Source organism: Anoplophora glabripennis, unplaced genomic scaffold (assembly GCF_000390285.2).
Source record: "Anoplophora glabripennis isolate ALB-LARVAE unplaced genomic scaffold, Agla_2.0 scaffold239, whole genome shotgun sequence".
NCBI lineage: Eukaryota > Metazoa > Arthropoda > Insecta > Coleoptera > Cerambycidae > Anoplophora > Anoplophora glabripennis.
Window position 1 is genome coordinate 419,363 of NW_019416322.1, and position 12,310 is coordinate 431,672.

Below are 12,310 nucleotides of genomic sequence, written 5' to 3' on the forward strand. Positions count from 1 at the left end.
TTTGGTTCGACCGGCTTGAAATTAATTAATTAAAATGATTCAAATTTTTACCAATTAAAGATAACAATAAAGACAAATCATGTACCAAATGCTGAAACATTACTGTTTTTCAAAATTCATCTTCAACGGTACAAAAATATGTTACAAAACAAATCAGCATTTTTAATCAGTAGAGTTATTAAACATCTTGTATGCTTCTTTAAATGTTATTGAGAATTCTGTTATCTTTGTATAAGTCTCATTTTGGTAAGAGATACTTGTTGGTACAGTGGCTTTCGATCAGATATACAGGGTGTCCCTGAACAGAATGGACAACGCTTGACCACAGGTTCCTTGGATGAAAATAAGACTATTTAGCCTAACTTATATATATATAAAAGTGCACGCCTACTGAGATATAGCCCTCTAAATATAGAATAGATAACAGTTTTTTTGAAATAATTTGAAAACTATTTTTCTTAGAAACTTCAAATTTGATACACTTATTTTTTATATAAGGGCAATGTAAATATTTGGTGAGAATACATATACGAGATGTTCTCTTTCTAGTGCCTGTGCGCCACTGGCTACTTTTTTATGTGTGCGCCAATGATGACAGAATTTATATTTTTGAAAATAAGCATTAATTTAGAAGATTTTTTGCTCTTACAAAATTTTGATATCGTTTATGGATTTCGAGTAAAACTGGCATTTTTTTATACATTAAATATAGGCAAAAATTCCGATTTGTAAAAAATAATTTATAACTGCAGCCTCAAAACAGGGAATAATAATGAAAAAACGTCACATAACTATACATTTTTAGTATTAGTATTATCAATCAATAAAATAAAAATCAACACTAATATTTTAAATAAACAGTATCAACTAATAATATAAGAAAGTCAACATTAACATTTTAAGTAAACCTAAATTGATATTTGTAATCACATTAAAATAATATTACAGTAAATGCTCAGTTATTTCCTTGTTCTTAAACGCAAGCATTAGTTCTTCGAAAATGAAAATGAATTTTATCCAATAATTGTGCATTACCTCTCATAACACAGTTAATTTTGAAGAACAGCAAGAACTCGATGAGATTTAAAAATTAATTATTTTGTAATAAATGTTTTTTAAAAAATAAAACATATTTTCAATAAAACCTCTTTCGCCATTTATAATTTTCATTTTTCGAACCTCTATTTTACAAATATGACCGAGTCTGATTTAAAATCGATAATAGTTAAATAAATTGTTTAAAATAGTCAGCCATATTGGATCAGCCATTTTGAATTTTTATTCTCCGACTTCATATTCTTGTTCAGCGACATCGTCAATTTGAAAGAATTCGATTTAAAATTCACAAAATTATTTTAAATGTTCTTAAAAAAAATATTTATTATTGTTTAAACAATTAAAAAACAATTAGCGTACAAAAATAAGTTTTTCTAAAAACGTCAAAAAATTACAAGGTTTGTGCATTGACAACAATATGCGAAGTGACACTTTTTTTCGGATTCTTACGTTACCATGACACCCTGCGCGAAATACTTCGCGCACTAGGGTGCGAAGTATTTCGCACACTGCATGTAAATTAATAAGAGTTTTGTATTTCAACCTTTAAAAAAATGAAGCAAAACTCCAAATTATTATTTATTTTTAAATGAATAACAATTAAATACTTTTAAAATAATGATAGAATTTTACAATAACTTTAGTTATTATTTACAATATTAACATTAATCGTACAACCAGTACACGAACCAATATTTATTCCTAAACTTTGTTTCCATAGTAACAGTGAAAATTTGATTAGGAAAGACATTTTAAGTCAGCTCAACACTAGGTATTTTCTATAATAAATTAGGCATTTTACTTATTTATAATATTTTTAAGAGATAGATTTTGACGTTTGTAGAAAAAATATTGTTTACATCTCGTGCGCGAACTACTTTGGTGGTCTCGAATAATTTTTTAACTCGGCTTCGCCTCGTTAAAAAATTCAATTCTCGATCACCAAAGTAGCATTTCGCGCACTAGATACAAAAGTAACTATTATAACTTTTTTCTAATAATTATCTCCAAGTAATTTCAAAAGGTTTTAGGAAAATCAATGCTTCCCATAATTATTTCGAAATAATGCGTAATTTTAAGCTATCTTGACTCCACTAAAGATTTTGAGTCGACAAACGTCTTTGTACGTGTCTATACCTACGCACGCACTTTTACAGAAAACGGTCGTTCTTTGTAGTTAGAAAACGCATTATTTCAATAACTTGGAAGCAATTGTTTATATGAACCCTTATTTCAATTTATGCGGCAAAAATCGTTATTAAAATTTGTAATGCAAGCACAACTTACCATTTGTTATTTGACTATATTGCTATATTGCAATCCCTAATTACTATTCTTCAATTATAAACCAAAAAATGAATGGGTTATACAAGAAAATCAAAAATCCCCATTGAAATAATAGATCTACATCGAATAACCAGCTAAACCACTTCAATTTGCCATAGTGCGTCGAATCCCTAATTCAATAATTTGTATCCACTTATTAGAGAGTGTTTTCGGCACGTGCGCATAATTTCCATTCCGCATTAGGGCTGTTGCAAGAGGGACGTTTTAACAATTCGTTAGACGGGAAACACGTGCTTGACATGATAGGCATAATAGAGATTACCATAAAACTACATCTATATTTTCCTTTTCAGAGCCGAATACTAGAGGATGCCTCGATAATGTGCAATTCGTGGTCTCCAAGGCATAATGTGAGTCCACTGATTAATATTTACTTACGCTGTATGTTCTGTCGATATTACACATATTATTAAATCTATGTCATAACTTAAGGAGTTTATTCATCATTTTAAACTAAAATGCCTTAACTGTTCAAAGGGTTAGACCCTTTGATTTTCGAGATATATACAAAGCGTTGAAGTTCACAAAGAATATGTCACGTTTATTGTAATATCTATATTTCCGAAGATGTTTATCTGTTAATTAATAATACTCGTATAATTAAGAGAAAAAGTTTACAAATTTGGATCAATTGGATAGTGGCGATATACTGAAAAAAACTTGTTACTGAGATCTGCAGAACTTTGACAATAGACAGCTCAATCTTTTAGAAACTAGATTAGTGCTTTTAATTCAAAAAGTAACCATTTTCGAATTATTGCTTTTATTGATTTAATATACAGGGTGTTCCAGATAGACCTTCAATTAGACGTTTCTGGAAAACTACGCGTACTGGAATTCTGAAAATTTATGTACGGGGATTTCTCCTAATGTTCTATCGATTGAAAATATTGGCGTCGCCGTGGAACTTCCGGTTCTACCGGAAGTAGACGTTAACTCGCTTATTTCAAATGGAATGTGCAATTTTTTATTTAATTTTTGGATTCTACATCGAATTTTAAGGTAAGTTTCATAACCTTACTTTATCATTAAACTCGATAGTTTTTGAAATATTTTGACTTTTTAAAAATATTTGAAAAAAAAACATACCTACACTTAATCGATTCTATCTCCTCCAATTTTTAAGATAGGAAGCTGAAATTTTAGATGGTCAATACCAGAACGTGTCCAAATATCTGGAATATTCGAAAGATGGTGCATGTTACACAGGGCATCTAAGAAACACGAACCAATTGTGTCAAATTGAAAGTTTAATAACTCGCTTATTTTAAATAGAACACCCTGTGTTTTATAATGCCAGTAGATACACCTGTTAATTCTCTTTCCATAGGAATAAGCATTCCCTATACCTAAATCCCACCGATTTTGAGATATTTGAACATAAGTACGGAGACGAATATAATCCGACAGTTAGCTGTAGGTTGGCTGTGGAAAAACATTTAAATGTCACCAAGTGTCATTACTTATTTAGCAGATTTGCTGTCATTACTGTAAATCGAGTTTGTCGATTTTCCAAGTGTCTTTAATAACAATGGCACACTCTGGGTACACACACGACGACTACACATCGGGGTAAATCGCCAGGTTGCAAATGGTGTATTAACATAAATGAAAATGGCTTCCATTTATGCTTCTTCAGAATTCTGTGAATAGTTCCTATTGATAGACGTGAATTTATTATACATCTCTAATTGACGCCTGTGGATAAGCGCTGAAAAATGCCAATACATTTACTTCATTTTCTTCGTTGTCCTACTTTTATCATGTTCCGGGAGAAACTTTCCATTCTCAGAACAATTCTTTAATAGTCTTCTGACCATATCATGACTTGGTATGTGCTTATTTGGATATCTTTCTGCAAACACGCGACATGTTCTACTAACAATTTTATTACACTCGTGTCTGTACCCAGAGTGTACCATTGTTATTGAAAACACTTGGAAAATCGACAAACTCGCTTTACAGCAATTACAGCAAATCTGCTAAATAAATAATGACACTTGGTGACATTTAAATGTTTTTCCACAGCCAACCTAAAGTTAACTGTCGGATTATATTAGTATCTGTACTTATGTTCACATATCTCAAAATCGGTGGGATTTAGATATAGCGAATGCTTATACCAATGGAAAGAGAATTAGCAGGTGCGTCTACTGGCATTATAAAACACAGGGTGTTCTATTTAAAATAAGCGAGTTATTAAAATTTCAATTTGACACAATTAGTCCGTGTTTTTTAGACGACCTGTGTAACGTGCACCAACTTTCGAATATTCCAGATATTTGGACACGTTTTGGCATTGACCATCTAAAATTTTAGCTTCCTATCTTAAAAATTGGAGGAGATAGAACCGATTAAGTGTAGGTACGTTTTTTTCAAAAATTTTAAAAAAGTCAAAATATTTCAAAAACTATTGAGTTTAAGGATAAAGTAAGGTTATGAAACTTACCTTAAAATTCAATGTAGAATCCAAAAATTATATAAAAAATAGTACATTCCATTTGAAATAAGCGAGTTGACGTCTACTTCCTGTAGAACCGGAAGTTCCACCGCGACGCCAATATTTTCAATCGATAGAACATTAGGAGAAACCCCCGTACATAAATTTTCAGAATTCCAGTACGCGTAGTTTTCCAGAAACATCTAATTGAAGGTCTATCTGGAACACCCTGTATACGTATTTAGGAATATTTGAATAACTGTGATATCTTTTTAAACTTTAACATTCGTTGCATTTTTGAACATTACAGTTTTTTGGTTTAAAACAATCTTTTGAAATTATTCCGTATATGTATATTCTTATGTAAATTATAAATTCTTAAGTTAACTACTTTTACATTATATTCTGGCACTTATAGGATAAAAATTGTACGCCCCTGTAATTTTGTACAGGGTGAGTTTTAAAAAATCACTAAGGCAAATTAATTTTTTATTTTGGGGAAAACCCATTTTGATATCAAAGTTCTTCTCTCACTCCCGGTAATTGCCACCCCTAAAATTTTAAATGAGGTAGTAAGTCAAATAATATTCATTTAAAATGTCTTTTCATTCTGTACAGGGTGATTCACTATATTTTGACCCCCCTTTAACTTTTTTGTTGTAAGAGTTATAAAAAAATGTTAAATATAAGAGTTGCACGATTTTTTAAGAAATTTTCAAAAATGATAGTAGAAAAACAAATGAAGTCCAAACAAAATGGCCGCGGATGTTAACTTTGTTAAGTTAAATGGAATACCCTGTATATTTTTACATATTTGGATAGAACGTTCCCTGTAGAGCATAGCCATATAGGATTTATTGGGTCCATCGCTAACAATAGGCGAGATACTATTAAAAAACGAAAATAAGGTTTTTTTATTAAGAAAATAAGACATCTTGTAATTGTTAAACCTTTTTCAGGCATTTCTGCCTTTTTCCAATTACGTAAGGATTTACAGATTTAGTTATAATATATTTTGACAGATCGGACATTGATACGGTCCAAAATGTGTATAGGTAATGTAACGAAATCTCACTAATTAGGTCGTGAGAGGTCTAATTACTCATGGACATTATATGATAGGTCGTGACAGTGACAGGTAGTAATGTCTTGACAACATTGTTATTGATTGACAGTATGTATAATTATTTAATTAAAATATGTTACACAGAAGTAGAAAATTATTTATAATTAAAATAGAGTATGGAGAAGAACATTGCTCTATCTTAATTCCTATAATATTTCAATTTTCTACTTCTTGTAACCCATTTTAATTAAATAATAATACAAACTGTAGATCAATAACAATCTTGTCATGAGATTACCTGTCACTGTCACGGCCTACCATATAACATTGTCCATGAGTAATTAGGCCTCTCACGGCCTAATTAGTGAGATTTAGTTACAATACATATACGCATTTTGGACCATATCAGTGTCCGATCTGTCAAAATATATTATAACTAAATCTGTAAATCCTTACATAATTGAAAAAAAGGCAGAAATACCTGAAAGAGGTCTGACAATTACAAGATGTATTATTTTCTTAATAAAAAAAACTTCTTTTCGTTTTTTAATAGTATCTCGCTTATTGTTAGCGATGGACCCAACAAACCCTACATGACTATGCTCGACTGGGAAGGTTCTATCCAAATATGTAAAAATATACAGGGTATTCCATTTAACTTAACAAAGTTAACATCCGTGGCCATTTTGTTTGGACTTCATTTGTTTTTCTACTATCATTTTCAAAAAATTCATAAAAACTCGTGCAACTTTTATATTTAACATTTTTTTATAACTCTTAAAACAAAAAAGTTAAAGGGCTACAGCATTTGCTCAAAATGTCCACCGCCATTTTCGATGCACGCACGACACCTTCGAATCCAATTTTCGAGCACTCGTTGGAAAATGCCCGGATTTATCAATATTTGATGGGCAGCGGCAAAATTCGTTCTCGCAAGTATTCGACTGGCAAATTGCAGACCATCTGATGAATTGCGTATTGTTGAACAGCTTAGTACCTCGTGTTAACCGCCGCGCCGTTGTCACGTTGCTCGATATGAATTTTATCGAATTTTAAATTTATTACAACGCTAATTATTTTTCTGAATTATCCATAAAGAAGTTCAAAAAAGTTATAAACACTGTATTTTATGGTATTCTATGCACGCAGTTATGTCAATATCTCTTAATTAATCGAAATTTTCTACATTTTAATTTTTTCTCGGAAAATGGTTGAGTTTAGGAGTTTAGGTTTAGGTTTTATGTCATATAAGTTTTTTTTTGTTTATTTAAATGTATTCTATCGTATGTTAAAATTAAAGCAGTCAAACTTGTAACACTCTGTATAAATTTAAAAAATTATAATTTGAAGGAAATAACCCAAATTTATCGTAAACTGTAGATAATTTTTATAGCGTGAACTATACATACTTTATATCAAAGGTGAATTATATCTCACGCTCATTTATCTATGCTATGACATCAAAAATGATATTACCTATTTTTAAGTGCAAACTTTTTTACAGCTAACTCAATTTACTATTAAATAAATAATACATAATGCTATGTTAATTCAAGATATTTCAACTAAATTTAATACGGAGAAGTTTTTGGTTTTAATCTGTCTCGTTTTTTATTGGATTTGGGAGTATTCTGATACAGCTACTTCACTAATTTATTAAATTATTTATTATTCTCATTTTTTTATAACTTAGACAACCTTACCTTTATCACAGACAATATAGCTTATCGCCACAGACCGCGCTTTAAAACTACGAATTTACCTAATTAATTATTTATTTCAAAAAATTAAAAAATGTAAAATTTCCTTAAGAATAGTTTTTTAATTTTTTATTTAATAAAATTGTTGGAACCTCAATGGGTGGTTGACACGAAATTTATTTTAAAAAATCAACAAATGAATCAACGAGAGATAAGATAATGCGTTCGCTACTGCTGTTGCAATTTTTGACTAACTTTTTTTTTCGATATACGGACTTCGGACCTTTTTCATTCAACCCGGGGTGTGGGGAGATTTTTTAAATTATTTTTTCGAATCAACGCACGGTTTCCGAGTTATAAGACCTTTTTTACTGTATCATTTTTAAACGTTTGGACTTCGGACCAATTGCATTCAACGCAGAAGGGACAATTAGATCCTGGGCTGTGGGGAGATATTTTCAATTATTTTTTCGAATCAACGCACCGTTTCCGAGTTATAAACACTTTTTTATTCTATGATGTCACACACTTGGTACCGATTTTCTTTTCGACATGCGAACTTCGGACGTTTTTCATTCGATCACCAAACTCCAATGGGAGATTTTTTAATATTTCAAGTCATTTCCGAGGTACAAGCAAATACTATTTTTTTTCTTTCATACACTCTGCCTCACCCATCGAGTGCTCTACTCAGAACCAAGGGGAGGTTTGTTTATATTTCTAGCCATTTCCGAATTACAAGTAAAAACCGGTCTTTTTTTCTCATACGTTGTGACTCCTTAGCTAGATGACGAAAGCTAAAAAGGCCACGCGCTCTACCCCACGCTCCCTCCCTAGGTGTCCTGAAAATGCTGAAGAAGCCCCAGAGACTCCTGAAGCCAGCAGAGAGAGAGAGGGAGAGAAGCCCTCTATGAGGATAAAGTCACTCTATATCTATCGCACACTAGAACTCTATCTCTCTCGCACACAATCAGACAAAAATGACAGAAGCTAACCTTCCTTTAAAAATACATGGGATTTATCATTATCAGAATAACCCATTTTATTTAAAAAAATTAAATAAAACATAATTAAACTTAATTATTCAAATAACAATAATGTGCAAAAGATCTTCAGGAATATCGGCAAATTTACGAATCCCGTCAACGAACACTAAAAAATATCATTAGAAACCTTAGGTGTCCAGAAAACAGCCCCGATCTCAGTCCTTTATTTTTGTGGGGACACTTCAACAAAATATATTATTAAAGACCTCCAAATTTACAAGTATTGAAAGAAAACATACAAGACGAAATGTTTGATAATTCTAAATTTGTTTTTAAAGCAGTAAATAGTAAAAAACATATTTTCAATTATATCATCACAATTACTTGCATGTTGAAAATTTGTAAAAATTGTAGGTATTTTAATGTTATTTCGTTTTTAGATATTCTCCTTATGTTGTTGTAAAAGTTAGATGCAAAAATCGTTGTTTGTTATTTCAATAAGGATGAATTTTAAATTTTAATGATTTTTTTACTTTAAACATATATTTTGTCAGCAAATTTTGATGTGTAGAAATAAAGGAAAAGTCGTACATTTGTATTTAAAAGTTTTTTCTGTCTTTAATTATTAAATCTACAATAAAATCATCATCATCAAATATTAAAAAAATTATATTACAAGCTGTTTAAAATATCATTACGAATTTTGTTTATTTGGAAATATATTTTCTGCAGTATATCAACAACGAAAAATGAAAATAGTAGCTAATTAACGATATTATGGTTAAATAACCTAACTGTGACACCTCTGCAGAATATCATATGAAACTACATAGATATTCGTTGATACATTAAAACATTTTTATCAATACCTACTTCATACATGTAAGTAAATACAGTAACGCAAAAAACAGATATTGATAAAAAAGTGTACAAAATAAATCCGTAAGTACGCCTGGCAACATTGCCAATGTGTTGTTTATATGTTGCTACCTGTTCCTAAAATTCTGCTGGTGGTGTACTCTATCGGCAATTTGAAAATTTAAAACTGCTGTCCTATTCCAGTAGCGGTCTGGAGCGTTAAATATGTCTCGGTAAAAATAAATTCAGAGGGTCAGTTCCACAAATTTTGCACCCGAATGCGTCGACTAGATTTGTGTTCTATTAATTATTTCATAATACTATATTCTGTAAGATGTTCTATCTGTAAATGTTATAACCGTTTATCATTTCGCATTAAAATGAAAACTGCTTAATCTATCGGATAAAGCAGAAACAGCGACTAATTGTGAACCTAGGAACAATCTGTTCACGTCTAACAATCGATTCAAATTTAGTCGCCTTTGTTGCGTATAATTCGTATTGTCAGTCAGTCTTTCCGTGGACGGTTCGTGTTTTAATTGATTACTTTTAACGAATAAAGAAATCCATTACTGCACGAAAACATCTATCTGGCTACATCAGAAATGGTTATTTCAACACGTGTTCTTTTATATTTCATGTATTACAAAGTCAAATACAATTTAGAAATTTGATTGTTTTTTGTGTGATTTATTTCATTAATAAATAATTAATTAAGTAAATTTCCTAGTGTAGAAATTTCTCAAAGAAAATAAAACATATAATTATTCTCAGGAAATTTTAATCTGGATGACGTTTAAAATATTTTTGTTTTAGTCATAAATAAATAAGAATTAGTTATAAAGGGTCTCCCAAAATTCACGTAAAAAGTGATTATGATAGAAAACACAGGTTTTTAGTTAAAAATTATTTATTCACCAGTTGAGGGTGATTTTGCTCTCGAGCGGAGCGAGGGCCGGCAGTAGAGTCCGAGACTGGTAAATCATACTTAACTACTGCGTGGTGTATAACATTTTATCTGCTCCCACAGTTCTTTATGGTTCATGAAATAAAGATTAGGTTTTATTTTTTGACATTTCTTAATCAATTCATTTTGACGTTATTCGAAATCTTGCAAAGTCGCCTTGGTTATTTGGATTTTGTCGTTTCTAAGGTGTTTATAAACAAAACTACAAAAAAGTTGCAATTTTGCTGGTTTTGAATAATTATTTCTAAATGAGTGACTTTCGAATAGAAAGTGCAGCAAATGCTGCCTGCGAATTTTTATTGCCCGAGAAGTCGAAAGTGCGCTAAGACGAGCATATGGAAATTTCAAAGAGTGGTGCCAGAACAAAAATACTGGTGTTTCTGAAATGTCACTGCTAGCATATTTCATGGGGTAGTCAAGAACTTTAAAGTCACCGTCGAGTTTGTGGAGTGAATACTCAGTGATTAAGTCAACTATTTTCATAGAGAGAACGTGGATATGTCAAAATACCCCAAGCTGAGAGCATTTTTGAAACGTAAGAATGACGGCTATACACCTAAGAAGTCAAACGTTTTTACAAGAGAACGAGTCAACGATTTTCTCGTTCAGGCACCCGATGACAGATATTTGCTAATGAAGATAGTGACGATTGCAGGACCATGCCGTTCTGATGAGTTATGCAAACTTACTTCGGACAACGTCAATTTCAAAAATTTCGATGACATTGTAAATAGTTACATTCCAGATTCTAAAAATAAAATGTCACGTACGTTTGCAATTACTTCTCGTCTGGGCTCTCTTTCTCACCTAGAAATTCTCAAGAAATATATCAAGATTAGATTGGAAATTAAAACCGAAACACGCTTTTTTATGCGCTATCAAGCAGGTAGATGTTAAACCAATCAGTCGGCAAGAATACCCTTTCTATGATTCCTAATAAGATTGCACAGTTTTTGAAACTAGAACATCCTGAAACACATACAGGCCATTCATTCCGAAGAACATCGGCAACGTATATTAATCAAGAGACATGGTGAGTGGAAATCAGCCACAATTGCATAAAGTTATGTTGCTGACAGTTTAAGTAACAAAAATGAAATGGCCAACAGAATTCTTTACAATGACAACAGGTGCTAGTAGTACGTCGCATCATGCTGTTTTAATGGATCAGCCAGATAATATTGAGTCTCCTGTGACTGAAATGGAGCGATCAAATCATTTTGAGAAATATGTGACAATTAAACGCGAAGGGAATAATTATCGAGATTTTATAAATGTTATTAAATGTAATAACTGTACAATTGCTATAAATATTCATTCATAATAATTAATAAAATGTACGCATTTATAACTTGAAATCACTTTTTTTTCCTAAGGAGGTAAGTTACCTTACTTACCTCCCCTTGTCCATAGCAACTTCCACTTCTAAGGTAAAATCCACTTACCTCCTTAAAAACATTGTATTAATAGTCTACTAGCAACCCGCCCCGGCTTCGCACGGGCAAATATAAAATAGCCTATGTTACTCCAAGGAGATGTAGCTTTCGGCAAAATTGGTTGAATAGTTTTTGAGTTAAATCGTAACAAACAAAATATCAATCATCTTTCATCTAATGCGACCCTAATATTAATTTTAAAATAATTCACGATATATCTATATACCTAAAGACAACAAACGAACTCAAAACTAAAAATGCAAAACCTTTAAATTTAAAACAATATAGGTAACTACCAACAATGTGAAAACAAAACGAATTAAATTAAAGTACCTATGTTCAGGACTATCAATTTTAATTAATAAGTAAGTAGTTAGGTATCTAACTACCTAAAGAAAACAAACACGAAACAAAAATGCGACTATGAAGTTTTAAATGATTCACAATAAGAAAA

At 31.2% G+C, this 12,310-nt stretch overlaps 1 protein-coding gene across 1 annotated transcript in view; it reads left to right on the forward strand.

The window, feature by feature from the left end:
• LOC108911148 (inhibitory POU protein) overlaps positions 1-12,310 on the forward strand; it is an 87,974-nt gene that overhangs the window by 54,018 nt on the left and 21,646 nt on the right. Inside the window, exon 2 of the mRNA XM_018715994.1 lies at positions 2,697-2,753. Coding sequence (XP_018571510.1) covers positions 2,697-2,753 — 57 coding nt within the window. The remainder of the gene's footprint in view (positions 1-2,696; positions 2,754-12,310) is intronic.